Raw genomic sequence first — 27684 nt, 5'->3', positions numbered from 1 at the left:
ATATTTGACAGATGACGTTAAAACACATAACAAGAAAATCTTCTTTTCGTCTTTTCTCATCTCTGGCTAATGTATTGATGTCAGTTCATAATTGACATTAATAAAAGTAAGGTTAAAATATTCTTCAATCAAAACAATAACTTTCATTCAAAAATATCATCCTAATAACAAAGAATACAATTTCAAGAGCCAAACAAAGCATGGTTATGCAAATAGTTTTACGTAAGTGGTGTCGTAGAGATCGAATCACCTAAGAAAAGGCCACAGGCGTCATCAAATGATGATGTCACATTATCTGTACCTCTCGCTTTAAACATTGTTGCTCTCGTTACTTTCCAAGTTGATGCAGCGAGTCAGTGGCGTGCTATTCTCTGCTCAGTGAAATGAAATTTAATTAACGTAAATAGGTGTAGTTTTTGCTTTTTCATTTCATAAATTGTATTAAAACAGGATAGGTAAGTAGGTTTTATAAAACAAACCAAATACATATACATACATAATATTGACGCTTTGAGAACAAAATTGGCCTAGGTCTCTGGTCCCATTTCTTTAAATATTAATTTAAAAAATAAACAAGAAAACAAGCAAAGGGTAAATTAAAATACAGTGTGTTTCGGTTAAAAAGATGTGTGCAAATTATTTTTCTGCTGTAGCTGCAGGGTGATGATTGATGAAGAATATTAAATACCAATTAGTTTAAATCCAAATTATATAACTTAACTTAGGGCAATGTTAACCACAAAAAAACATTGTCTTGGGGCAATTAATCAATTATTGGAAGATAAAAATAGGCAGCTGGTTTCTTTTTTCAATTATTCTTAATTTGAAGGTCCTACAGTGCAGCTAGACCTTGAAAATGAAGTCTCAAAGTAACTTTCAGCTTGCCTTTGCATCGTTTTTGATATACAGGGTTTCATGAAGAAGAGGTAATATTTAAAATTTGTTATCTTTGTTAAATTTAATAATCATATATTTTTATAAATTTGATAATTTTGTTTATTTATAAATACATATACATATACAAATTACGAATTCATAACATAAAACAAAAATCCAAAACTTAGTCTAGGAGTGAGCATCCTAATTCTTCTTCGGATAAACTGGCATCACATTCATCATCATCATCACCAAAATCTTCATCGCTATCGTCAGATGAACCAGTGTTAACAGTAAAAATAAGCTGGTCCACTGTATCATCAAAAATATGCTCTTTTTTTATGAGCTCCTCTTCATACTTTTTTACATGCTGGCAAATGTCAAACCACTCTTTTTCAGACACCTCTTGAAATTTTTGTTTTGTTAAAGCTTCGGTATCAGACAATTTAAAAGTGGTATTATGAGCTGCTACCCAATTTTTAACCAAAGCCCAAATTTTTTCTATTGGGTTTAATTCTGGATAGTAGGGTGGTAAACGCAACACAAGATGCCCATGTTGTTCTAACAGCCTATCTAAGTTATATTGTGGAGGAAATCTAAATTTATTTTCTTGTATGATTTGATACAGCTCTGGCTTTGTTAAATGAGGATCTGCTGGGATTCCTTTTTCCACTAGCCAACTTAACATATCTCCTTTTTTAGTAGCCGTTGTAATATTTTTGTTAACAGTAACATTGTGGTAGGCTGCATTGTCTATAATAAGGACTGAGCGGTCAGGTAAATTAGGAAGCAATTGCTTTTTTACCCAAGTCATGAAATTCTCATGGTTCATATCATCATGATAATCTCCTGTTTTTAAACCTAAAAAAAAAAAAAAAAAATCATAGTACAAACATTATGTGTCTTATATGATGTGTAAAATGTGGTTAAACTTATTAATTACTTGTTATATAAACTTATTTTATTTAAGCAGGAGGAAGTACTTAAGTAGGTTTGAGGTGTACATAAATATTACCTGACTTAAATATAAGCAATCCATTTTCAATAAATCCTTTTTCTCCACCTGCGTGCACTATTATAAGGCGTTGTCCTTTAGAAATTGGTTTCCTTTGTCCTTTGTCATGAATCTGACTACTGTGAATGTATGTCTCATCTGTATATACAATATTGCGACCTTCTGAGCGGTATTGCACCAATTTTTTTAAAAAATTTATTCGTTTTAAGCGAATGTCATATGATTCACACAAGAATTTTCTTTTGTCTGGTGTCTCCTGCCACCTACAAAAGATAAAGTTATTTTGATGTACATGATTGCCAAGATGTAAAACATACTTAAATCCAATGTTCTTAAGCAATCGCCCTAAGCTGCTTACACTAATGGATTCAGTCAAGATTTGCTGGTCAATAATTTTTTGCAAAATACCTGTAAGATAAAAAATAATCCCATTTTAGTCTAAATTTTGTTGTTTTAAATTTTCAATTAACACATTATCAAGGTTTATACATATAGCAAACTAGGCTTACATTTAATTGTAAAAAACATGGTAAGTTCTGCTAGAAAAACTCTGAAGACTCTGTAGGTATACCTAATGTATTATAAACTTACCTTTTAATGTTGGAAGTTTTTTCTCAAGAATATAGAAATCATAAATAATTTCTCTGATTCTTTTGATTTCATCAGGTTTGATGTTATCCAATTTTAATTTTTTAATCTGTCCCTTCTTTGTAGGAGTCTGAAATGATGAGCTTGGCCCTCCCCATTCAACATGTAGTGCTTCTCTAGATATCTTCTGCACAGTAGATCTAGACACCCCTGTAGCTGCTATAGTTCTCTCTCTAAAATGATATTTATTATATTATTCAACGTTTTCGTCGTTTTTAATCAAAGACAATACCTGTAGTTTTTCAAAGGAATGGAAACTCCTTCTGCTTCTTTCTTCATAAATTCTAAGACGTTACTTACAATTTCACGCCCTTGGCTGTGTATCACAACACCTTTCTTCCCAATCTTTTTTGGAGACATTATGACAAATTAACGATTTTTACTTATAACACGTGAACTCAAACTGGGACCATCAACAATACAACCAAAACACCAGACTAAAACGGAAACTAACCTAACCTAATTTTTAAACTCAACCTGTCCGCCACTACATTTTTTTAAACTTGGCAACATCGTTTAGAGTGCCGGCTAGTAAAAGCATGTAAAAGGGTCCATCTGTCCCTGGCCGCACCCGCATTTGTTTTAATTGTGCCCAAGTAAAAAACCGTACTACGTTGCCAAGTGGCTTTTTGACCGCTTAAGAATTTATTTTCGGGAATATTTTAATAGGACGCCTCTGATTATATCTAATGCGACGGCAACTGTAGAAGGAGAAAGAAATAATTTTAAAAACTGCGTCATTGATGATGCGGTGGCCTTTTCTCATCTGATTCGAGCTCTACATTTGTTGCAAAATTTTTATTAAGCTAGACTGACCTTTGATAAAATGTATTTTGATTTACCATTGCTTTGTTAAAATTATTTTGATTCAATATACATCACAGTGAAGGAAAATGAATAAGGTGGTTATTTTATTGTTTGCTCATTTCATAAATGCGCATTGTTACAAGCCCGTAATCCTTTTACATGGTATTTTAACTGGGTATGAAAGTATGGAGTTGATTGAAGCAAGAATTTTAGAGGTAACTCGTCTTTACTATGAAAATCTTTCATAACTTATTAGTTTTTTTTCTCAGAAACACCCAGGAACAATAATATACAATATAGAAAAATTTGGGGGTTGGTCCAGTTTAGACAATATGAATTATCAAGTTCAAGAACTCAGTAAAGATTTTAATGAGTTCAGTAGAAATCATACTGGTGGTATTCATGTATTGGGGTATTCACAAGGAGCTTTACTGGCAAGAACTATACTGCAAGCCAACCCCAATCATACAGTACACACTTTTATATCATTAAGTGGTCCTCAAGCTGGCCAATATGGCAGTAAGTACTGACATACAGTTGAAGAGAAACCATTCCAATATAATAATGATTTCAGCTCAGTTTTTACACCTCTACTTCCCAGGAGTAGCACTAGAAACAGCTTATGAGTTGTTTTATTCTAGAGTGGGCCAACACACATCAGTAGGTAACTACTGGAATGATCCTTACCACAATCAGCTTTACATAGAATATTCCAAATATCTGCCATATGTTAACAATGAACTGCCTTCTAATAGTAGTAAACAGTTTAAAGAAGCTTTGACCAAACTGAAAACTATGGTGCTAATTGGGGGACCTGATGATAATGTAATCACCCCATGGCAGTCAAGGTAACCAGATTACTTTACTTAATGCCTTCATTTATTGATTATGGTTTTTGGTGATAGTCAATTTGGTTTCTATGATTCTAATGGGACAGTCAAAGACTTCAAGGAGAGGGATATTTATAAAGATGATAAAATAGGACTGAAAACTCTATACCAAAAAAAGAAGTTGAAACTAGTTACTGTACCTGGGATAAACCATTTTAATTGGCATCTCAATATGACTGTAGTTGATAATTACATACTGCCCTACTTAGACTGAGAAAGTTTATTGGATGACTCTCTACTTAAGATTAATACTTATAGAATACCAAACAAAGCCAAAAATGACAAATTTGTAAGTAAATATAAGTGTAAAACATAATAAAACCAACAAGACAAGCTAGTGTTTTCTTTTACTATACTTAAACATAATAATGGGGTTTCTTTATAACAATTCCAAATTCAGCCAAGGCAGGTGTAAGATCCTCCATAGTTAGACAATACTTTTTGTCTTTAATACCTTTGGCATTCTGCAAAACTAACTATTAAAGCAAATCACTTTACTGGTTACAATCTTAACTTACCTTGGAGTTGTTTCCATGACTGGTTGATGAGTTTGAGGTTCTCATTTTGCAATGTTGCAACGCGTCATTGGCTATGTCTGATATAAATTTTTGGGCTGCAATAGAAATTAGTCTCAACAGTCTTGGGTCTTTTGGTTCGAAGCCAGAGGAGCGAAGATAATAGCCAGTCACTGCATCAGGTATCTAAAAAATAACATTAATAACCAGTTAATTTAAGAAAATTAGATTTTTATATTACTGTTGGGATGTAGTCTTCCAGTTGAAGTAAGAAATCGCTTAAGGGTTGCCCCAAAGTGAGTGGGGTGTCCTCTTCCATTTTATCATCTTGATGTTGGTTGTTCATTTTAATAATAATTGAAGCTACCAGATTATTATTGCCTATATTTATTTACTAATAAGTTGTTAAGCCTTTATACAAGACACCACAAATACAAATACACAGGACAAAAGTGATCCAAAAATGAGTAAACATGCAACATGCCAACAACAGACAGGACTGACAGTGACAGAAGATTTATAGAAAGTGTCAAGAAAGTCAATGTCAATTGTCATTATTGTCAATAAAGGAAAAACACCAGCAAACAGCAAAACATAAACAAACATTTGTAATTTTTCAAAATAACTCTTTCTATATAAAGATAATTATTTCTGAGGTCAAATACATTAAATCAGCAGAATGACGGCTCCTATGGAACGTATCCACATTTTAGACTCCATAGAAAAAGATATAATAACATGTCTCAACAGTGCTGGTAAAATAGTCAATTAGATGTTGTGTTGTCCTTTTGTATTAACTTAAATTGTTAACAGGACAAGTTTTCATGGAACTGGCCAAGGAAAAGTCGAGTTTAAAACAAGCAGAAAACCACACTCAAACCTTCTTAAAAACCCTTGGGGCTGTTGAGAGCAAACTCACAGACCAAATCAACTATTTGACCCAAGTGTCCACAGGCCAGCCACATGAAGGTTCAGGCTATGCTTCACAAAAAGTTTTGCAAATGGCCTGGCATCGACTGGAACATGCCAAGTCTAGAGTGAATGAACTGGAAAAAATCAAAAGCAAACATTTGCAAGGTGACTAAACTAAATTGTCTAGCAGAAATCAAGGGGTGAAGGTGTTGACTGATTTTTAGGTAGGACTGCAGCCCCATTGCAGCGCATACAATCTCAACCACAAGTACAACAGGGAACTGCCAGCATGTCAGGGGCCAGCATCGGTGGACCACAAATGCAGCCCCAATCTACTTGACAGTTGACAGAAATGTATAAGGAATTTATTTTTAGAATGCTAGAGTATCAAATGTATGGTGATAAAAGAGGATCCAATTAAGTCAGTGTGGAATTAAAAGCAAACTTTATACATTTCAATATATTTTTTTATGTACTATTCTTCCAGATCCCATTTGTAACCATTTAGGCAGAAAAAGGCTGGGCAATAATCTTCTTTGATGTATCTAAATATACAATTTATTTTGTTAATAAATTGATTAATAACTTCAAACTAATTTAACTAATCAACCAAGGTTTAGACTGAAATAAAGACAAACATCTTCATCCATAAAACATGCAGTATATTCCATAAAAAATTACATTTAAAACATATGTATAGGTACATTTTTCAGTCCTTTTGATAGCACAATATAGAACACATTATTTGTATATTCACAAGACAAGTCAGAGCATAACTAGACAGCCTTTTAAATTTTGGCCACATATAAGTAAAAAGTACAATCAATTACAAAATCACTGACTTAAACCTGTCAAAAATTATCTCTACCAAATTTGATTTGCTTTACTCATCAGTAGTCTCGGTAGAACACGGGTAAGTTTGCTTCCACAATTCCACTGCTCTACGTATTCTGGTGACGTCAATAGCATAGGTCCGACAACACCCTCCGATGTATTTCACACCCAAATCCAGCCATATAGGCACGCCGGTTTCTACTGGTTCGCATCTGTGTCGGTTGATCCATCTGCGAGATGATTGTTTCATTAAAAGTGGATATAAACAATTATTTATTTAGTAAAGTTAATAACATATTCCAAAAACGTGAGAAATAGAGCAGTGCAGAAGGGTTTAAGGGTGGCACAAATTTGACTAATTCTACGTGATTTTTTCGTCTTAAAACAACGATATTAACAGCATCTAATCAAGAAATCTGTTAATACTGCCTCAAAAAATTAGTAAATTAAGAATTTCCTGCTTGGCATAGATAGATATAGAAATCACATACGCATATTCGTCAAAAGATAGAAAGGAGTTATCAAGAGAAACAAATACAAAATGTAGCACATATTGTCAAAAATATAAAGTAGTTCTGTCCAGGCTTTTCTTGAGAACCCCCTTGAGGATAAGGATACACACGTAACGTTCTGGCATTCACAGAGACTGACAAAGTCTGGTTCTTACTGCATCTACAAAAGCTTCTTCTGAGAATACTCACCCCATATTAACAGTATAACTTTCTCCGCTATTAGGGTAAACAATAAGAGGTATTGGATTGGATCGGCCGTCGTTAATTCCAGTTAACAAGGGTGTGACCACTCTTGGAGGTGAACAGTTCAACCCAACGGCCACTAGTTGATCAGGGCTAATATCATAACAAGCTCTGGCGGCTTCCTGGAAAGGGTCTCCGTTGGCGAGAGATTTGCCGTCCTCCTGTATCAAAGTTTCAAATTACTATAATCACGAAAGTCTTTTAAGGTTTCTAAAATCGTACAGGATCAACACTGAAGGACAGCCAGGCTTTTGTTTCGGGAAACTTCTCTTTGAGCAACTTGACCAACGTTTCCGCCTCGACTCTAGAAGGAATAGTCTCGAAGGCCAGTAGATCTACACCACCTTCTACTAAGGCGCTTATCCTAGGTGTATGCCAATTCCGTAACGTTTCTTCCGAAACATTGGCGGTGTATGAGCCAGTATACTCTGAGCCGTCATGTAACGCCGCACCATAAGGACCGATCGATCCGGCTATCTTAGATCTTCCTGCGTGAAGTTAAACACATCAAATTGGAATCAAAGGTTCACAGTATCAACAGTCTTACTGGCTTTAGGAAATTCTTCAAGATACCTCTCTATGGCAGTACGAGCTAGTTCCACAGCTTTTTTGATAAGCTCGTACGATTCTGCTTCTGAAAGCTTTAGATGTTGCATAAATAAGTCAACGTTGGCCTGATACGTATTGGTGATTATCACGTCAGCTCCAGCTGTAATATCAATGTAAATGATGGTGTTATTATATAGTTATTTCTATTCTACCATTTAAGAAATCCATATGGGTTCGTATAACAGCTTCGGGGTTAGTATGCAAAAATCTAGAGCTCCAAAGAACATCTCCATCAATTTGTTGCGATACGTGACAGCCCAGTTGTGTGGCAAATCCACCGTCCAATACCGTAATATTGCTGGGGTGCTTTGATGTTCCAAGGAAGAACTCTTCTACGGAACTGCCTATACCTGGTGGAGCCATCCTGAAGAAAAAAAAATTGTTTCACTATGTTTTCTTGAAATAATGTTGATCAATTTGAAATATGTTAATTAAATTAATGTGGTCTAGGTCTATTTTGTTCACTCTTCGATGGATACTTGACAACACTGACATTCCAATCATTTCAAAAATACCAACAGCCTAAGAAATGCTTTCTACAAATTTAAATCTTTTTTTCTGTGTACTGTGGTTTGAGGTTCTCCTAAGTAAAATTGTGAAGATGAATTTTAATGGAAATATAATTAGTTACTGGTTAAAATACCAGTAACAAGTTATATTGCCATTTAGGTTAATTATTCATATATGAGGGGTCCCGGAGGGTCAAAACTAATTTAGATAAACAGTTAGATAAAGCCTTCCTCCAGACTTATTTTTACTTAATATAGTGATGATGATAATAACAATAGTCAAACACAAATGAAGATAACTGTTACTAACATCAAGTACTTTTGTAATAATATTATATTCAGCTATATAATGGCCTGTATGAGAGATATTTTGCATTAATAAAAATATTATCACTTACTATAAAACACCGACAGAAGATAATTTAGTTTGTAGTATCTGCTTTGTTGCTTTAATAAACCGCGCCTAGCAACACTTACAACAATTCGGTACCCACCTGTGTGTTTGGTGGATCAAATAATGTACATATTTTAAAACCACGTGTCAGTACCGTACCAGTTATAAATATCACACAATTTATTCTCGTTTTGATGCAACCGAGAATAATCGGTGTTGCATACTGATGTAGCAAATTTAGCCTCGGTAAACATATCCAACAAAGTATGCAATTTTTATTCAACTTACCTTGCTCAGTTAAGTTAATTTAACGTTGTTTACTGCTGGTTTATTCACTAAACTGTTTTTTAAACTTTAGAGGAGGCCGTCTAAAAATATACTGATAAATGTCACCCTGCAAGCATTTAGTTGAGTCGAAAAGATTGGTTGAGCGATTTGTTTATTCATCGCTAGTAAAAAACTAAAATAAGAAATACATAGTGTAGAAATGGCCACAATAGAAAACCTGATTTTGTACTTTCAAATAAAAGATTTTTACCTGGTTCCTGTTTATTAATCTTTGGAATTTAAGTTTTAATATTGTAGAAAAAATTTACTATATTTATTATATTAGTGATTTTGTTTAACGAATATTGATAAAACAATTTAACGTTACTTTTTGGATTATTTCTAGAGTGAGAGATTTATGTGAAAAACACACTAAAATTATGAATTGCAATAATACATATTTAGTTGTTTTTCTTGGCATCTTTGCTACCAAGTGGAAAGGAAAATTCCGATTTGGCAGTTTATGTAAAAGCGCATTATATTTACGGGCTTACTTAGTCAACTGACAATTTTCCACAATTTTCATGTAAACAGTATTAAAATTCAGACTTGTCGAGCAAACACGGCTAATTATTATTTCAGTTTAATTATCTAGAAGGTAAATAATGTAGAGGTCTGAAATTTGTTTTGTAATTGATTAGACAATTATTATGCAAATAAATTATTAATCCAAATTTTCGACGTGGTACGTCGTACCAGAAATAAGTTTTGTAACACTTTGCACTGAAGATAAAATATCTCAATTTTACTTGAAATAAGTGTATTAAAAATGAAAATAATTAAGTTATAACAGTTTTATGTAATTATAATTATTAATCTTCAAATGATTGAAACTACAGCGTTAATTTAATTCTTCTGGCAAACTTTGACTTATTTTTTAGAAGCAGCTTAGTATGTATGAAAATCTCTCAGTATCTTCCTAACGCCCTGTAGGAAATGTGGGAGGTTCTAGCTAGGTAACGTCAATGCAACTGTTTAATTGGTTAAGACACATAGATTGTCTTTAACGGTTTCGCAGCATTTGTCTCCCTGCATATTAGCAAACCACTGCATTAGGTATGATACGTCAGCGATTGAGTCGCCATATTGAAATTCACTCACGTCGAGGATTACTTCAGCAGTCTGGTTTCTTCTTCTTCTTCTGCCAGATGTTAAAACGTTTCCACGAATATCACTAAAGGCAATATGTACTTGCAAAAAAAATTTGAGCTTCATATCATTTTCTGTTAATTCTACACTCTGGCAAGTTTTCTTGTATTTACATTTGATTACAAATGATTCAGTAAAACTGAAAAACAAATTAATTGTCCAACATTCAGCCAAAAGTTCGAATTTAAAGTCAAGTTTGACCTCATAAATCTACGTTTCCCGGCTGAGGAGTGTAGTACACATGTTTTCCACCATTCGTATATTTTTTCACGTTTATATATTGTTTTGTATTTATATCCAGAGTCTGGGTTGATGAACTCAAGATATAAAAACGTTATCTGAGTACTTGCGTTTATAATAAGTTGTTTATTGCATTTTGATTTGCGGATAATTGTGAATACTAAAAATAGTCAGAAATTGAGGAAGAAAAATATTTTATCATACTAAAACCTGTTGTTAATTTGTCACTCATTGACCAAGTGACCTCAAATTAAATGGCGCCAATTCAATTCTAGGTCAGTCACCCACGATTCGTTGAATTGACGCACAAATTCTAGGAAATTGACTGTTTATCAGTTCCGGACTTACCTTTTCTACAGTTACCTTTTCAATTTCAAGGAGTTTGTAACAGTTTGCGTTCAAATAAAAATATAAACAAGCACTGATCCGTCTCTCTCACACTCACTAAAACCACTATACAGTTTATACTATCTAATAAATTCGTGTATCAGCAGCAAACAAGGCCAGCCTGCGTTTTACACTGTCTTGCTGAAAGTGATAAAGAAAGACGACACAGCACCACATAAAACTGTTCAGTTTGAACTACACTGCTCGGCTTAGGACTCGAATTTGAATTTCAAGGAAACCCCCAAGCGATTTCATGTATGCCATTGTATTTTGGACATTTTAATAAACTGGAGATTTCCATGGCCAGCCTTCGTCAAACATCGATTTATTTACAAAATACGTCATATTGTCTTTAAAACAAAACCAATTTTCCTGATTGAACCAATCCATTAGATATTTTTGTCTTAGCAACCGTTACCAACAATTTTCAAGGCAATTGCATCAGAAAATTTCATATTGTATCAAGTAGTTGGATTCACTTCATTACATATTTTGTAGCAATTAGAAAACCACACACCAAAGCAAAACACTTTATTAATTATAGCAAAGAACCTTAAAGTTCAATAGATTTGTTTTCAATTTTACTCTGTTCAGTACCATCTAATTTTACTTGGTAAGCTGGAAAAACTACACTGAGTAAAATCAAACTTTTGTTAAATATTTGTTTAGATAACGTTATTTATTAAAGAAATATCTCCCCTATGCTTACACAGACTCTATAAGAAGTTAGTTTTGATTTGCAAACTATTACAGTTTAAAAAAAAAAATGGTAATTAAATTACCACTGTCAAACAGAAACAGCAAAGATAATCTCCAAGGATACTCTCAGTACTCTTATAAAGTAAAAATATAGTATAAGTACATGCGAAAATCATCTATCAGATAATGAGATAAATGCATTTGTTAACCTTCAATATGTTTAATATACAATTATACAAATACTAATATGAGTTGTAAATATTAACCAATCAGAAATGTTTATTTTGCTCTTCTCAGTCACTTGTCTAAACTTCTATTTATTTTATAATTAATACAGTAAAAAATGATTCAAAAGACTATTGCAACTAATATTTTTTCTTTTAAGAAAATATTTTTATGATCCTGTGTTGAAGAATTTTGGATAAACAATTAAAATTCGATTATCCTATCGAGGTAAGGTCTAAGTAAATCCATTTCTACTGGTTTCTTCCATTTTGAACTACATTTCCACACTTCCACGTTTTGCTAAGCAAGCAATTAAAACAAGTAAGAATATTTTTTACTTTTATCAGTACAAAAACGTAACCTAAACATCCAATATCAGTCTATCATTTCGAAGGCACTTCCATAAAAATCTTAACTTATACAAAAATAAAATTAATATACAATTACAATAACTATTGCTTGTATTGGCCGTTATAGTTTTGATCAATCTGATTGGGGTTCCTTTGCTCTTGGGGATTTTCCTTAGCTTCTCTCTCGTCAGCTTCCTGAAAATATACACAAAACGTTAGCATTCCAAAACAATGACTTCTATTATTTTGTTTCGACTAAATTTAAATCGTAAACTTAAAGGAGTAAGTGCAGTTATAATTAGAGCAAAACCGGTATTTTTATGAAAAGTTGTAATTATGTGTTCATTTCTAAGAAAGTGCCCGAATATATTCGACTCTTCCAATTAGTTACTGTCACATTTGCTGTATAAATGTTCTGGAATTCAGAACATGGTTGACATTTATAGTTATTTGCTTCTATTGTCTTTAGAGAAACCATATAGAAGTTACTATTATAATTAGAGAGTTAGGCCCAAAACATAACGAAAGCAGGTTGCCGGCTTACCGGTTATCGGCGCCGACCGGCGCTGGTAATGTCACTTGTTGTCAAATGTATATGCACATAACAAAAGCAGGTTCCGACTCGTCGGAGCCGACAACACGCGCGTGCAGTTTGAGCAGATTGTATTTTCAATTACCAGCGAGCAGGCAAAGCAGGAAGTAGTTCTATTTACTTTTGAGTATGGATTGCGAAAAACTGATTGCAGAGGTATTTAAAGAAACACCGATTTGGGACAAAACCAAGAAAAACCACAGCAACCGCGTGGTAGTGGCAAAGTGTTGGAAACGGGTAGCGAAAGAAATGGGTTTTGGCGGTAAGAAACTTTTTTTTGAGGTGTAGAGGGTAGGTGTACAATATTTGTTAAACTTTCTTATATTTTCTATCAATTTCAAGAACGGATTGTTCATTAACGCTTCATCATCTGATGAATCGGAAGACATTTTGCACAAATAGAGAGTGACAGTGATGCTATGGTGCACTTCAACGCACCAGCAAGCACGCGGGTGCCGGCGTTCGCTGTACGTACCCTAGCAGGTTTTCCAGCAGCTGGTTGCCGGCGCCGGAAATCGGAAACCGGCAACCTGCTTTCGTTATGTTTTGGGCCTTAGGCACAATCGAACATGGCTATTGGCAGAAGGTAACGAAAATGCAACAAAAAGAACTTTACAGAAAAAAATTTTGTTTACTTTGATATGGGTAAAATTTTTAAAACTCTTATATATCTTATTTACTTGACTTAATTTAACTTTACTTAACTGGTTGATCCATCATGTAAACTTACCTTTTGAGCTTTAATACCAGCATAAATCAAATCTAACCCTTTCTGTACTTCCGGACTAACTGGTGGAGGTGTGGGCAAATGATCTCCAGTTGGATGGAACCCAGACTCATCAGCAATGTAATTTACCGTGATAATCTGACCATCTGGTGCAGTGTATGAGTAGGAACCTGAAAATTACAACATCAGAATTAATGACAATCGCTTCTTCACTTTTCTTTACCGACCTTGTTGGACCTGAGCAGCTAAAACACCACCTTCTTCATCAGGATCAGGACCTAGTTCCTTTAGGAAACCTTCTTCCTGGGCTAAGATGTTATTTCCAGTTTCCCACCTGAACAACAAATTTATAACAATAGTCCAAATTAACTTAATTGTATTGAGTGACTTACAGGGCCTTATAAGACCCATCATTCCCCTGTTCCTTGTCAAATCGTATAATTGGAATGGGTGTTGTCAGCTCTCTGGCTCTTTGTTGCTCTTGGTGTTGTGGTGTCGACTGTTTTTCCGGTTCATCATATTCTTGCTGAAAACCTTGTGGTATGGAACGTCTTTGGGCTAAACATACTCCCAACAGCGAAACCGACAAAGTCACTAGCTACAAGAGATGAGGGAAAAGGTCAAAATACCCGGAAGTTATGTAACTTTTCTTGTGTTTGTGGTATTGCGATGAGGTTTCGTAAGATTGATGCATGATAATTGAAAAGTAATTTATCCCACCGCAAGATGTGGTGAAGTCTGATGTCGTAATAATATTGCAAAGTGTAGGCAGATAAAAATCATCATATTTTGCAGTTATTCATGTACGAAAATCTTGGGTTTTTGGTGTTGGGCGGTTAAACAAAAAACTTCTAAGCTACCAAGCTTTTGTTAGTGTTGCTTAGAAGTTTTTCTTTAACCGCCCAACATCAAAAATCCAAAATTTTCGTACTTGTATAAGTAAATTTGCTCAAGACACATTGTTTACTAGTTATAATTATTGGCAATCTTGATCGATCAATAAACCGAATTAAGTGAAAGTGAAAAAGAGTTAAAGATCATCATTTCGCCCACTTACCAAAACTTTCATGGTGGACGAACGACACTGAACACGCCACGGTAGTACCACAAATCTCGTGAACGTTGGGATGTTGGGTTTATATAATGCCCCCCCAAGAACGCGGGGGGCCGTTCATTGAAAAATCACTTTAATATCATCTCGTTGATGCCTTTATGTAACCAAGAAAGATTCTTTAAATTTTTGGGGCCTGTTGCTTCAGGGATGGTACTTTACCGATCATATCGGCAAAATATTACAACAATAACTATATTGTTTTTGCCTTGGGCGAATTGAGAAAAATGATTTTCTGAGATTAACCTTAATAGCGACAAACTCTGACGCAATTTCTTGAAAAATGTGGTTCAATTACTGTAATTGCCAATTAATCCAAAAAGGGACTAAGTAATGCACCTAGTTTACTATCAAACTAATTGCAATATACAGAAGATTGCACATCAGGTTTTACATAAACCTACTAAAAACATGTTACTAATTTTTGTTGGAAATAATACATACAAACTATTAAGCGCTACATTGTTAGTAGTTTTAGTACAGAAGCTAACATAGTGATGCAACAACAAGCGGTTTATGTGTATTGATTATCCGATTAGTTTAGCGAAATCCGATAGTAAATAGTTTTTATGTAAATTGACAATGATTCTTCAGCGAACTGGTATAGATAATATAATTTTAATGCGATTACATAAGACCTCTTTAGGTAGGTTAGATTATAAATATTTGGATAAAGAAAGTATTCACTTTCTTCTAGTCTCGGTCAAACCAATATAATTGATTGCTTATATTTAGCAGTATCGTAATTAATTATTGATTAATTGGATTAATTTATAAAAATTAGAAATAATCAAACATGTTGTAGAAAATGTTTGACTTCCTGACTATAATGCTAGGGACAAAAAAAGATTATTTTTTGTATATTTTGCTCAAGATTACGGTTTTGTTTACTGGTTTTGAAAAATCCGAAAGTAGTCTGATATGATCATATCTGGCGTTTCTAAATGCCAAGCAAAGCTTGCTGCATAGAACGTGATAAAACTCATCAACACTTTTTAAATTTAATATTCCTATTTATAGGATTGTGAATGGTACGACTTAATAAAAATCTTAAGTTTACATCTTGTTTTATGGCCTTGATATTCCGATATTAGAAACTTTAACCCAAACCCCATTTGTTTAATAAACCAAATCGTTCTTGCAGTTAGTGATAGAGTAATATTTGCGGAAATATTTAAACTATGTAACATTTGTAATTTATTTTATTTGCAAAATAAAAGAATGAAATACTTTGTATTGTAGGTACTGTAACTACCTGTGTATTGGTATTTCAGAAATTTCAGTTGAATTATTACATTACTTTTAGCATTTGCAACACTGTCCTGGCATTTCTTTTAGTTGAATGGAAAGAATAATTAAATAATGAGTTATGAGATTAAGCAACGATTTGATCAAAGTTATATTCACTAATTTTTTTTGGGATATTGAAGGGCAATCAGTAAAAAGTTAATAAATCCAAATAATGATTTTAAACAAAAAATGAGTTACACAAAAATCTCAATTTCTTTTATGAATACAAATGTGTCAGTTTTTATTGGAACCAATAATTACAATCGCAGTTTTATTATTGTTAATTAATTATTTTAAGATACTAAACAAGTATTTTGTATTGATTTAATACGCAATTAATATGAATATATGATGTAATTTAATAAAAACCTTATATGAAATTTAGTTTAATTAAGAATACATTAAAATGAGTATTTTGACAGATTCTACAAGGTTTCACTAGTATTTTACGCTGAATTCAACAAAATCAAATACACCAAGTCAAAGTCAGTAAATTTGTATTTTACTTACAATAATACTGATCGTTTCGAATTTTGGCACATAAAGTGACACTTTTCAAAACTGATTAGAGTGACAAACAACTAGTTATGAAAAGTTTATTTCATCACTCCCTGTTTTTATTCATTTCCGTAGAAACATATGAGCGACATCCATCATAACATGTTGTTGTCACAGTTTATACAAGGTGCTATGAAAGTAAATATTTGTGTTAAATCACGTTAAAAGATGGTTTTTACCGCTTTTTGGTCAAAATTAGAAAAAATTTTGTATGCAACACGTTTCGAAAATGTCTTATTGTGTAACTCATTCAAATTGTAGGACCTCGCTGCGCTCGCCCTACAAACATTCATTCGTTACACAAAATCTATCTTTTCGTAACTGGTTACATAAATAGCTATTTTAAGCACATTTTTGGAATCCTCATTAAATTTCATATCGAATAACCTGAAAAACACTACAATATTTAGTACAGTCAGGGAGAAAATTAGTGTCAAAATTTGAACTGCCAGAAATACAGTTAGAAAGAATAGTCATGAACAAAATCGCCTGTAAAACCCACTTGGAGTGAGAAAATGACTATTTAAAGCACATTTTTGAAATCCTCATTAAATTTCCTATCTAATAACCTAAAAAAACACTACAAAATTTGGTACAATCAGGGAGAAAAGCGGTGTCAAAGTTTGAACTACCAGAAATACAGGTTGAAAGGACATTGAGAGACAATTTCGCTTGTAAAAGTTACTTGGAGTGAGAAACTAACTTTTTTAAGCACATTTTTGAATTTCTGATTAAATATCATATCCAATAACCTGAAAAACACTAGAAGATTTAGTACAGTCAGGGAAAGAAGTAGTATTAAAATTTGAACTGCCGGAAATACAGTTTTTTGTATTTGATTTAATTAATACCCAATTAATATGAACATATGATGTAATTTAATAAAAACCTTATATGAAATTTAGTTTAATTAAGAATACATTAAAATGAGTATTTTGACAGATTCTACAAGGTTTCACTAGTATTTTACGCTGAATTCAACAAAATCAAATACACCAAGTAAAAGTCAGTAAATTTGTATTTTACTTACAATAATACTGATCGTTTGAGGTAAAATTTTGATATTGTCAGTATACTGACGAAAAACCGAGGACAATTTGGATAAACTGGTAAAATACTGGCAATATTCAATATTGGCAGTAATACTGATCGTATAGCAGTAAAACTTAATAGTTATAGACAATTTCTTTTAAATTATAATCAAACACAAAATTGCGTTTTCTACACGTGGTTAGTGGTAAAAATTTTTTTTTAACAATGCTGTGAGTAAAGTAAAAATTAGGAGTAAAGTAGGTAATTCTGTATGGCGACATCTAGTGACCCTCATGTACACCAGTATTAACATTTAAAATTGTTTGACTTTGCACCATCTACTGATAAACGTTGAAATTGTATAAGTAGTACTTTACTACTACACTAACTACACACAAGCAGGAAAGGTGGCAGCACTATCCTTACTGGAACTTGAGATTACCAATTGATAATTGTTTAAGTCAATCTTTAGGTGTTAATAATTGATTGGGATAACAATAATTACTGAAACCTTGACATAATGTCAGCGATTTCTCCGTCTGTTCCATCGACTCATAATGTTATCATAGACGAACAAACACAATGATTATTTGCACATTTAACACTCGAAACAGGCGTCTCAATTCGGGGGAATTGCAAAATCGACATTATTACATAGAACCCATCATAAATCACCCATCTAAACAACAAATAAGAAACCATCCTTGGCACAAAGAAATTTGTTTACTTAAAGTCGTTTTCGCATTGAACGCATGTATGTTCGGGAGGGGTGCAATGGCGCTTTGATGGATATAAATGAACGAAATTTTTGGAAGAATATCATTACATAGTCGATTTATCGAGTATCATCACATTAACAATGGTGAAAGTGGCAAGTTTGGTTTTCTTCACTGTTTTGGGGTGCGTCCTGGCGGCACCAGCCGAACAGGAGCCCGTGGCCATTTTGGCCCAGGAAAGTGACATTCAGCCTGATGGTAGTTTTAAATGGTCCTTTGAATCTGCTGATGGTGTTAAGCAGGAACAAACAGGACAACCCAAACAGGTACTACCAATATTTTGTGTCTCTTAAAATGTTTTTACTAATAATTGTGCAGGTTGAACAAGAAACTCCAGTAGTCCTCCAAGGATCAGCATCTTGGACTGACAGCGAAGGAAATCCTCACCAATTGACCTACGTGGCCGACGAAAATGGTTATCAACCACAAAGTGCTGACATACCACAAGCTCCTGAAGTACCAGCAGCCATTGCAAGGTCCTTGGAGTACAACGCTGCCCATCCTGAACAAGATGAAACACCTGCTCAATAGACGAACAGTACCAGTAACTGCGTGATATCTTTGCCATGACCATAATATTGGCCCTTAAGGGTCAGAAAATTACTGTAAACTTGTTAAAGTAGCTTAAAGTTATATTTAAGCTACGCATTGGGTTCTAAAGGTTTTTTACTGTTGCTACAAGAATTCAAACTTGCCCTGTTTTAGAATTTTGTACTTTCATAACATTTTTGTTTATAAACGCATTTGTTATCATCTTACTAAGTTTTGGTAAATAAATTTTAATTAAAATGAACCTTTTTTGCTTAATTTTTAAATTATTTAGGTAAGTAAATCCACACTTACTCACTAAATATTTAGGAAAAAACAAATTTTTAATAACGGAGTAACGAACTGATAAAGTACAAGAATTGAAGCTGTAATTTAATCCAATTGACATCTATTATTAAATTACTTTAGCTATTTCACATGTTCAATAAAACTGATAATTTGAATCCTCCTGTAACTGTCAAAAATAACTTACTTTATCAAAAAGGATTTTTTTGATTTTTTGTAATGTAACATAACAATTATTACTTCTATAGTTAATAGTTAAGTGTAGTAGTTACTTATTAGTGGTACTAATTATTAATTGGAAGATTTTTCGTTTTTTTTTTCTAGAAATAGTTAACTTAATTTTTCTTATTACTAGCTACACAGGGTAGTCCATCAAATTAAACTAACTATTAAAACAATTAGAAGTTACATCACCTTGTTCAGAAACTTGTCTTTTATCAGAAAATTATTACGATTATTGTAACAACACTCAAAGGATGGATTTGTATAGATTTTGATCAACCAAAACAACAAATTCTGGAAGGATTATTGAGCAAGATTAAGACCAGTTTTACTACATACAAAATATCATTTTTATTTATTAATAATAAGAATCACAGCCATTTCAATCCATTTTAAGGTTCTGGGTTTTCAATATTACTGTAAAGGTACGCCAAAGCTTTCTTAAGGGCTGGGTGGAGTCCTGAGAGATCAGAGACAGGCACATCAGCACTGGTTGGTAAATATCCATTTTCCCCAGCAGTGTAACTAACTTCATGGGGGTTTCCTTCGGGGTCAACCCATGAAGCTCTACCAACCACATTCAATACGGGTTCGTCTCCTGGTCGTTCTTCCACTCTTCCTGATTGGTCTTGGGCAGAACCGTCTGAATTGGCATAACTCCAACGAAAAGTACCATCAGGATTGACTTCTTGGCTCTGCTCTAGAATGCGAGTTTCCGGTTGTTGAGGCAGACATAGAGCCACGGCCACTAAACCGTAAACGATAATCAACTTGGAGAACATTTTCGTTGTTGCCGAAATGCGTTTTTGAACGACTGATAAACATTTTAAAAAAATTCGCGCTTTTATATTGACCAAATTTTTGTTACATCAATTCATTTGCGATGCAGATTTTCAGGTAGGTTGACACAGTTTTCGGGTTTTATGTTAAAAATATGGTTAATTTTTGTCGTCGCAATACTTTGAAATGGTAATATACTAAATGAGTTGTGAATTAGTAATCGAACGGTGGGTTGTAAGTTTTTATCCGGTAAATCATGTTTTTGGTAATCTCCGTTCTAAAATTATTAATAACATTTTGCATAGTTGTATACAACGTTTTGTTATTTATGTTTTTTCTAACCTTTGTTTTCTTGTGTTCAGCTTAAACAAATTTAAAAAAAAACTGTCATTGTTTCGAAAACTTATAAGAAAACTGTTAAACTGTAATTCTAGGTAAATTTTGACAGTTTTGGCATTAGTGACAGATGTTACGTGATTTTTGGAGGCTAATTTAGCAAGGCAGTCACGTGACCACTGTCAAAATAACTGTCATAAATCTCAGAAGCACGTTTTGTATTGACTATTGCAAGAAAACTTTTCTAAACCGTGATTTTGGCAACTTTTGAGCACAGTTTAACAGTCATGAACAAAATCGCATGTAAAACCCACTTGGAGTGAGAAAATGACTATTTAAAACACATTTTTGGAATCCTCATTAAATTTCATATCCAATAACTTGTAAAAACACTACAAGATTTTGTACAATCAGCGATAAAAATGGTGTCAAAATTTGAACTGCCAGAAATACAGTTTGGAAGAACAGTCATGAACAAAATCGCCTGTAAAACCCACTTGGAGTGAGAAAATGACTATTTAAAGCACATTTTTGAAATCCTCATTAAATTTCCTATCTAATAACCTAAAAAAACACTACAAGATTTGGTACAATCAGGGAGAAAAGCGGTGTCAAAGTTTGAACTGCCAGAAATACAGTTTGAAAGGACATTGAGAGACAATTTCGCTTGTAAAAGCTACTTGGAGTGAGAAACTAACTTTTTTAAGCACATTTTTGAATTTCTCATTAAATATCATATCTAATAACCTGAAATCACTACAAGATTTAGTACAGTCAGGGAAAAAAGTAGTGTTAAAATTTGAACTGCCAGAAATACAGTTTGAAAGAGCAGTCCTAGACAACATTGCCTGTAAAACCCACTTGGAGTGCGAAACTGGCTTTTTAAGCATATTTTTGAAATCCTCATTAAATTTCCTATCCAATAACTTGAAAAAACACTGCAAGATTTTGTACAATCAGTGATAAAAGTGGTGTCAAAATTTGAACTCCCAGAAATACAGTTTGAAAGAACAGTCATGAACAAAATCGCCTGTAAAACCCACTTGTAGTGAGAAAATTACTTTTTTAAGCACATTTTTGGAATCCTCATTAAATTTCATATTGAATAATCTGAAAAACACTACAAGGTTTAGTACAGTCAGGGAGAAAATTAGTGTCAAAATTTGAACTGCCAGAAATGCAGTTTGAAAGAACAGTCATGAACACAATCGACTGCGAAACCCACTTGGAGTGAGAAAATGACTATTTTAAGCACATTTTTAAAATCCTCATTAAATTTCCTATCTAAGAACCTGAAAAAACACTACAAAATTTGGTACAATCAGGGATAAAAGTGATGTCAAAATCTGTACTGCCAGAAACACAGTACTTGTAATTTATCAATAATTTACTGGTCAAATTTTCCTGGTAAAAACATAATATATTTACTTTATTGGTAATTTACTCATCACTACTTTTAAGTAATTTAACTACTAAAATCAAATTACCTTCTATTAAAATAATTTAATTTATTTTTGAATTACACAAAAGTAGTTGCAATTGGTAATTGATTTTACAGTTTTTCCAGTAGTTGAGCTAGTTTAAAGTAATTCAGTTGCTTTCAGATTAATTCAGCTACTTTTAAAGTTTCAACTGCCTATACTCGTAGATACAGTAGAGACAAATTTTTGCTGCAACATAAAAGTCATACAAATTAATCAGTTTAATCATGTTGTTCACAAGATTTTGCAAGTAATCTTTTTCAGTTATAGCAGAATTATAATGTTTTGCATATTAAATTGGGACTACCTACAGAAAAAACACTTTAACTGGTTTAGTATTAGTAAATCACAGATGGAATTCCTACCTAGTTCCTTATTTCTTGATTATTAACGTGATTTGGAAATATTGTATTGCAACAAACAAGACCATCTTATAAATCCCAAACATCTTTCCGGTACAGGACCACATTCATTTTTTATAAACTTGACAAACTTTTCTTGATTTCTGCTTGTACTTCGAGCCAGTCCATCTCTGATTTTGAAACCTGCATCTTAATCTAATAATAATAATACCAGATGACGATATCAAAACGAACCAGATTAGCTATAAACGATCATTATTATAAAGAAATCATTTATGTAACACCACAATTAGTAGCTAATGTATTCGAATCGTTTATGTTATCACCACTTATAGTTTCCAAAATTTGTCATCTGTTTAGCTTAACAAAATCTCTAATTGCCTTTACGCTAATATAAAAACCTTCACCTACAGATTTGATATCACAGTGTAACTTAACAACTAAAACCAACAATGCTTTCCTACGTAGTAATTTTAGCCTTTTCTGCTTGTGTAGCTGTAGCAGCCCCTCAATTTCAAACCGAACTCACTCAAATCCCGATTATCTACTCTCGAGGTGATCTAGGTCCGGATGGATCATATCACTGGAGTTTCGAATCGGGAGATGGTACCAAACAGGAACAATCTGGTCACGAGTCGGTACCAGAAGGCGGTCAAGCGGTGGAAGGGTTAGCTGAATGGGTAGATCCTGAAGGAAAAACCCATAGAATTCAATATACGGCCGATGAACGTGGTTACTTGCCTACAAGTGACGATTTACCAGTTGGACCTGCTATTCCTGAAGCTATTTTAAGGTCTTTGCAATGGAACGCTGCTCATCCAGAAGAAGAGATTGAAAGTTGATGTCAGTTATTACAATGATTGTAAATACTTTTTGTTCTAGATATTGTTATGCTGAGATAGAATGTGGTTTGATTTGTTGAAGACTTTGGATATTAAATTCTATTAAACTTAATTTGTTGCATCTTATTGATTCTGTAGGAAGTAACTGATGGGAACAATGATGAGTAATAGCAAGTTTGGTTTAAGTACATACATACCAAAAATGATAATTGACATAGTAATGTCATTTTGTAGAAAATGCCTTAATTTAGATATTAATTTGAACAGCTCATCAGTACTTTAAGGTAATCAAAATTAAATGACTAAAGTTTAATTGTTTAGTTTTGTGTTCATTCTCAGTTTTGCCAACCTTGCATTTCATCCTTAAAAGTTGTCCATACATTTTCAACAAATATACTTATTTCTTGTGGCAATTTGCATACTAAAATGCATTGATATTCATAAGCACTACAGTAATTTTCACAAGTTTACTAAATTACTAGTTTTGTTTATTGCAGCTGTGTGATTGTTAAACGTCATACCAATTAGTTAACAATGTAAAGATCAGCACTGATTTTGTTAATTTGATGGTCAAGGTGAGAAGAATGTCACTTTCGCCGGTATTTGTGCTTAAATCTCATTACACTACGTAGTTTCTACATAATCTTCTTTAACACTTTTGTTACTAGAGACTTTGTCAAATAAATTATAACATCTTGCAGCTTTGTGCAAGATACGATGATACAACAATGCATCTTGGCTGCTTAATAAACAGCTTTTAAATAAATGCGATTCAACTATAACAATGATATTTCTTAAATGTCATCACGCAAATGGCAACTCCTTGATTTATTGGTATCCGGATGCACTGATATATCTAATGCAAGAAATTCTTTGTTAAAGTTTTGTTCTGCAAATATGAATTTTAATTTAGTACAACTAAAGGAAATTAGGATTTAAGGAAACAAAGTATGTACTTATAAATTATATTTTATTGTACTTTGATAAAAAAAATCACTCTTCTTCAGGATGTTCTGCGTTCCATATCAGAGCTCGTGTAACGTTCCAATTGGCGTGGGGTATATCATCGCTATTAAAAATAGCTCCATTCTCGTCAGCTTGATATTCAATCAGGTGGAACTTTCCTTCAGGATCATACCACTTGGCTTTACCTTTTATCGCGATACTCCCATCACCCACAGGATAAGCTTGCTGGAGCTGTCCCGAACCATCATTTTGATTCTGATATTTCCAGTCGTAGGATCCGTCCGGATGTCGTTCTATAGTCCACGGTTTTCCTAAAACTGCAGTTACCACAATCGCAACAAGTACAACTTTGAAGAACATGTTTGTAGTTTACTAATCAATGTCGAACAGTGAGTTAATCAAAATTTTGTATTTTCAGCTTATTTATACGATTTTGGTCAAAGACTATGCAAACGAGAAAAATTACAGTCAGTAGACTTTTATTAGGTTTTATTAGATTTAATGACATTTATATTCAAAAATTTTACTTGAATAATTCAATATCGCAAGGTTAGAATCATATAATTTAAATTTATACCCATCACACACCCATAGATTTATAGTTTTGGAGAAATTCAATGTCGTTGTTTATTATACTTTTAGTGTAATATATTTTTTCTGCTCCTACTGTATGTATGTGTGTATGCGTGTATGTGCTGTATTAGTTAATTTTTTAATCAAAAATTTCAGTCTAAACTTAATTGGGAGATATAAAATCATAGACAGTTTTACGTGTGAGGTATATGAAATAGCTAATCTTGACAGCTACACAACATAACTTATAAATGAATTAGATCTATAGAGCTGTAAATATCACTTAAATTGTAACTCATCAAAATTACACACTATTATGATAATTTATAGCTTCATGGAACTTCTAAGCTAATTTTGACAGTAGTGACAGCTGTCAGGTGACTAAAGACAATGTCCTAAATTGTCACCAAACGTTGCAACTGTCAAACTTTTAGATCCATGAAAATGTAAATACAACTTGAACTGTAACTCATCAAAATGATACACCATTATAATAGTTTATAGAACTTCTAGGTTAATATTGACAGTTCTGGCAACTGTGATGTGACAAAACTATAACCTCTTAAACTATCATTAAATCTGACATTTATCAAATATACCTCCATAGAGCTGTAAATACAACTTCTATTGCAATTTACCAAAATGATACGCTGTTTTGGTATTTTTTAGTTTTATGGCAGGACCAAGTCATTTTTGAGAGTTGTGACAGCTGTCACGTGACTGAAAACAATGTCGTATACTGTAATCCATAGTTGCATTCATCAAACTTAGATCTATAGAGCTGTAAATATCACTTAAATTGTAACTCATCAAAATTACACACTATTATGATAATTTATAGTTTCATGGAACTTCTAAGCTAATTTTGACAGTAGGGACAGCTGTCAGGTGACTAAAGACAATGTCCAAAATTGTCACCAAACGTCGCAACTGTCAAATTTAGATCCATGAAAATGTAAATACAAATTGAACTGTAACTCATCAAAATGATACACCATTATAATAGTTTATAGAACTTCTAGGTTAATATTGACAGTTCTGGCCACTGTGATGTGACAAAACTAACATCTTAAACTATCATTAAATCTGACATTTATCAAATATACCTCCATAGAGCTGTAAATACAACTTCTACTGCAATTTACCAAAATTATACGCTGTTTTGGTATTTTTTAGTTTTATGGCAGAGCCAAGTCATTTTTGGGAGTTGTGACAGCTGTCACGTGACTGAAAACAATGTCGTATACTGTAATGCCAAGTTGCATTCATCAAACTTAGATCTATAGAGCTGTAAATATCACTTAAATTGTTACTCATCAAAATTACACACTATTATGATAATTTATAGTTTCATGGAACTTCTAAGCTAATTTTGACAGTAGGGACAGCTGTCAGGTGACTAAAGACAATGTCCTAAATTGTCACCAAACGTTGCAACTGTCAAACTTCTAGATCCATGAAAATGTAAATATAACTTGAACTGTAACTCATCAAAATGATACACCATTATAATAGTTTATAGAACTTCTAGGTTAATATTGACAGTTCTGGCAACTGTGATGTGACAAAACTATAACGTCTTAAACTATCTACTTAAATCTGACATTTATCAAATATACCTCCATAGAGCTGTAAATAGAACTTCTATTGCAATTTACCAAAATGATACGCTGTTTTGGTATTTTTTAGTTTTATGGCAGAACCAAGTCATTTTTGAGAGTTGTGACAGCTGTCACGTGACTGAAAACAATGTCGTATACTGTAATCCCAAGTTGCATTCATCAAACTTAGATCTATAGAGCTGTAAATATCACTGAAATTGTTACTCATCAAAATTACACACTATTATGATAATTTATAGTTTCACGGAACTTCGAAGCTAATTTTGACAGTAGTGACAGCTGTCAGGTGACTAAAGACAATGTCCAAAATTGTCACCAAACGTTGCAACTGTCAAGTGTAGATCCATGAAAATATAAATACAACTTGAACTGTAACTCATCAAAATGATACACCATTATAATAGTTTATAGAACTTCTAGGTTAATATTGACAGTTCTGGCCACTGTGATGTGACAAAACTAACGTCTTAAACTATCATTAAATCTGACATTTATCAAATTTACCTCCATAGAGCTGTAAATACAACTTCTACCATACACTAATCTATAGTTATTAAGTAGATTTGTTTGCAAGAATTCTTTTGGAAGAGGAATATTTTACTGTGTGGTTGTATCAAATTGGTACCATTTTTACACCCAGTGAACAAGTTTCATTTATCCTAAACCTGCAAAATCACTATAAATCAACATCACTTACACAAAAAAAAATTGAGCTACATTGCCAAACATTTTGGAAGTAACATTTGATCTTCAAAAATCATATGACCAAAGGCAACATATATTTAAATAGGCTAGTAATACGACGAAATTCAAATGCGATTCATCTTCTACTGACCTTTAGCTTAAGAAGTGTGATAAATATGGTTGGGAAATTCATCTTTAAGGTCGCAAGCCATCTAGAAGACTTTTGGCTTGCGAAACACTCGCACACAATGACATTCCAGGCTGCGCGTGGGTGATAGCTACTCGCTAGTTGGAAGAAAATCATTAAAAAATGAAGAAAATGAAGAATAATAGTGGTAATAATAATAAAGCAAAGTTCAAAGCCGTCATCGCCTTGAAATCTGGCGGTTGAACAACGTTCATTATCATTACACGGTTGTTGATGATCGAGTTAATAAACGGCTTCTGCTACGATTACATGCTAGTTAGTATTGATCATATTGTTGATCGATTGGGTCTAGGTCTGGCGTGCGTGCGTACCGAAGACGCATTGCATTCCCCAAGAATTTTGTCGTTTTTATTTTTATCGTATTTAGTTAATTATGCTTATTCGTCTTCGCGCGACGTCAGATCGGAAAGTAACGTTTATTTCTCAAATGTGAAGGTTGTTCTAACATGAATTTCGAATTAATTGATTTTGCAACGATAAAGCTCCTCGGCAAACCGGCAGTTAATCAGGATTATTCCTACTTGACGAGATGAAGAATTTTTCTATT

At 33.2% G+C, this 27684-nt stretch overlaps 8 protein-coding genes and 1 pseudogene across 12 annotated transcripts; 4 read left to right on the top strand and 5 right to left on the bottom strand.

Annotated features, from left to right (window-relative positions):
* Positions 1-112: 112 nt before the first annotated feature.
* Ppt2 (palmitoyl-protein thioesterase 2) lies at positions 113-4569 on the top strand. Its single transcript, XM_081985747.1, has 5 exons — positions 113-237; positions 3321-3561; positions 3616-3865; positions 3921-4194; positions 4252-4569. Exons 2-5 carry the CDS (start codon positions 3433-3435, stop codon positions 4448-4450), a joined length of 852 nt encoding a protein of 283 aa, XP_081841873.1. The 5' UTR covers positions 113-237; positions 3321-3432; the 3' UTR covers positions 4451-4569.
* LOC145733097 (uncharacterized) lies at positions 973-3296 on the bottom strand. The gene is made up of 5 exons (XM_081985738.1): positions 2772-3296; positions 2483-2712; positions 2209-2299; positions 1892-2154; positions 973-1737 (listed from the first exon to the last, which is right to left on the bottom strand). Exons 1-5 carry the CDS (start codon positions 2897-2899, stop codon positions 1061-1063), a joined length of 1389 nt encoding a protein of 462 aa, XP_081841864.1. The 5' UTR covers positions 2900-3296; the 3' UTR covers positions 973-1060.
* Taf10 (TBP-associated factor 10) lies at positions 4442-5232 on the bottom strand. The gene is made up of 3 exons (XM_081985751.1): positions 4993-5232; positions 4755-4937; positions 4442-4700 (listed from the first exon to the last, which is right to left on the bottom strand). The coding sequence occupies exons 1-3, from the start codon at positions 5095-5097 to the stop codon at positions 4593-4595; spliced, it is 396 nt and encodes a 131-aa protein (XP_081841877.1). The 5' UTR covers positions 5098-5232; the 3' UTR covers positions 4442-4592.
* Positions 5233-5319: 87 nt separating this feature from the next.
* MED11 (mediator complex subunit 11) lies at positions 5320-6122 on the top strand. The gene is made up of 3 exons (XM_081985750.1): positions 5320-5506; positions 5565-5828; positions 5888-6122. Exons 1-3 carry the CDS (start codon positions 5431-5433, stop codon positions 6001-6003), a joined length of 456 nt encoding a protein of 151 aa, XP_081841876.1. The 5' UTR covers positions 5320-5430; the 3' UTR covers positions 6004-6122.
* Positions 6123-6304: 182 nt separating this feature from the next.
* Positions 6305-11021, bottom strand: LOC145733100 (betaine-homocysteine S-methyltransferase-like). 5 transcript variants are annotated; one of them, XM_081985741.1, is made up of 6 exons: positions 10829-11021; positions 8014-8225; positions 7800-7961; positions 7475-7740; positions 7199-7413; positions 6305-6727 (listed from the first exon to the last, which is right to left on the bottom strand). In XM_081985741.1, exons 2-6 carry the CDS (start codon positions 8222-8224, stop codon positions 6547-6549), a joined length of 1035 nt encoding a protein of 344 aa, XP_081841867.1. In that variant the 5' UTR covers position 8225; positions 10829-11021; the 3' UTR covers positions 6305-6546. The 5 variants fall into 5 exon arrangements, with proteins under 5 accessions (XP_081841867.1, XP_081841869.1, XP_081841872.1 ...); XM_081985743.1 differs by having other exon boundaries at positions 10844-11021; XM_081985746.1 differs by lacking the exon at positions 10829-11021 and adding an exon at positions 9054-9208.
* A 1096-nt stretch (positions 11022-12117) lies between these two features.
* On the bottom strand, positions 12118-14675 carry LOC145733102 (endocuticle structural glycoprotein SgAbd-8-like). Its single transcript, XM_081985748.1, has 5 exons — positions 14518-14675; positions 13853-14058; positions 13688-13794; positions 13464-13630; positions 12118-12336 (listed from the first exon to the last, which is right to left on the bottom strand). The coding sequence occupies exons 1-5, from the start codon at positions 14527-14529 to the stop codon at positions 12244-12246; spliced, it is 585 nt and encodes a 194-aa protein (XP_081841874.1). The 5' UTR covers positions 14530-14675; the 3' UTR covers positions 12118-12243.
* Positions 14676-18224: 3549 nt separating this feature from the next.
* Positions 18225-19020, top strand: LOC145732749 (larval cuticle protein 1-like). The gene is made up of 2 exons (XM_081985232.1): positions 18225-18493; positions 18546-19020. The coding sequence occupies exons 1-2, from the start codon at positions 18311-18313 to the stop codon at positions 18756-18758; spliced, it is 396 nt and encodes a 131-aa protein (XP_081841358.1). The 5' UTR covers positions 18225-18310; the 3' UTR covers positions 18759-19020.
* A 589-nt stretch (positions 19021-19609) lies between these two features.
* On the bottom strand, positions 19610-20119 carry LOC145732751 (larval cuticle protein 65Ag1-like). Its single transcript, XM_081985233.1, has one exon. It carries the CDS (start codon positions 20063-20065, stop codon positions 19676-19678), a length of 390 nt encoding a protein of 129 aa, XP_081841359.1. The 5' UTR covers positions 20066-20119; the 3' UTR covers positions 19610-19675.
* A 2428-nt stretch (positions 20120-22547) lies between these two features.
* Positions 22548-23196, top strand: LOC145732418 (endocuticle structural glycoprotein SgAbd-1 pseudogene; annotated as a pseudogene).
* Positions 23197-27684: the final 4488 nt, after the last annotated feature.

The sequence above is a fragment of the Ips typographus genome, linkage group LG8 (genome assembly GCF_016097725.1).
Source record: "Ips typographus isolate SLU linkage group LG8, UJ_Ityp_2.0, whole genome shotgun sequence".
NCBI lineage: Eukaryota > Metazoa > Arthropoda > Insecta > Coleoptera > Curculionidae > Ips > Ips typographus.
This window is presented reverse-complemented; position numbering and strand designations above follow the sequence as displayed.

Coding starts and splice junctions, on each gene's coding strand:
- LOC145733097 (XM_081985738.1), bottom strand. CDS start 2,899: ATGTCTCCAAAAAAGATTGGGAAGAAAGGTGTTGTGATACACAGCCAA. Junction 2,713..2,771: donor ATTCCTTTGAAAAACTACAG/GTATTGTCTTTG, acceptor ATATCATTTTAG/AGAGAGAACTATAGCAGCTA. Junction 2,300..2,482: donor AAAACTTCCAACATTAAAAG/GTAAGTTTATAA, acceptor TTTATCTTACAG/GTATTTTGCAAAAAATTATT.
- Ppt2 (XM_081985747.1), top strand. CDS start 3,433: ATGAATAAGGTGGTTATTTTATTGTTTGCTCATTTCATAAATGCGCAT. Junction 3,866..3,920: donor TCAAGCTGGCCAATATGGCA/GTAAGTACTGAC, acceptor TAATGATTTCAG/CTCAGTTTTTACACCTCTAC. Junction 4,195..4,251: donor ATCACCCCATGGCAGTCAAG/GTAACCAGATTA, acceptor TTTTGGTGATAG/TCAATTTGGTTTCTATGATT.
- Taf10 (XM_081985751.1), bottom strand. CDS start 5,097: ATGAACAACCAACATCAAGATGATAAAATGGAAGAGGACACCCCACTC. Junction 4,938..4,992: donor TGGAAGACTACATCCCAACA/GTAATATAAAAA, acceptor GTTATTTTTTAG/ATACCTGATGCAGTGACTGG. Junction 4,701..4,754: donor GTCATGGAAACAACTCCAAG/GTAAGTTAAGAT, acceptor TTAGTTTTGCAG/AATGCCAAAGGTATTAAAGA.
- MED11 (XM_081985750.1), top strand. CDS start 5,431: ATGACGGCTCCTATGGAACGTATCCACATTTTAGACTCCATAGAAAAA. Junction 5,507..5,564: donor AACATGTCTCAACAGTGCTG/GTAAAATAGTCA, acceptor AATTGTTAACAG/GACAAGTTTTCATGGAACTG. Junction 5,829..5,887: donor CAAAAGCAAACATTTGCAAG/GTGACTAAACTA, acceptor ACTGATTTTTAG/GTAGGACTGCAGCCCCATTG.
- LOC145733100 (XM_081985741.1), bottom strand. CDS start 8,224: ATGGCTCCACCAGGTATAGGCAGTTCCGTAGAAGAGTTCTTCCTTGGA. Junction 7,962..8,013: donor CCATATGGATTTCTTAAATG/GTAGAATAGAAA, acceptor TTGATATTACAG/CTGGAGCTGACGTGATAATC. Junction 7,741..7,799: donor TGAAGAATTTCCTAAAGCCA/GTAAGACTGTTG, acceptor AACTTCACGCAG/GAAGATCTAAGATAGCCGGA.
- LOC145733102 (XM_081985748.1), bottom strand. Junction 13,795..13,852: donor GATGGGTCTTATAAGGCCCT/GTAAGTCACTCA, acceptor TTTGTTGTTCAG/GTGGGAAACTGGAAATAACA. Junction 13,631..13,687: donor AGCTGCTCAGGTCCAACAAG/GTCGGTAAAGAA, acceptor TGTAATTTTCAG/GTTCCTACTCATACACTGCA.
- LOC145732749 (XM_081985232.1), top strand. CDS start 18,311: ATGGTGAAAGTGGCAAGTTTGGTTTTCTTCACTGTTTTGGGGTGCGTC. Junction 18,494..18,545: donor AAACAGGACAACCCAAACAG/GTACTACCAATA, acceptor ATAATTGTGCAG/GTTGAACAAGAAACTCCAGT.
- LOC145732751 (XM_081985233.1), bottom strand. CDS start 20,065: ATGTTCTCCAAGTTGATTATCGTTTACGGTTTAGTGGCCGTGGCTCTA.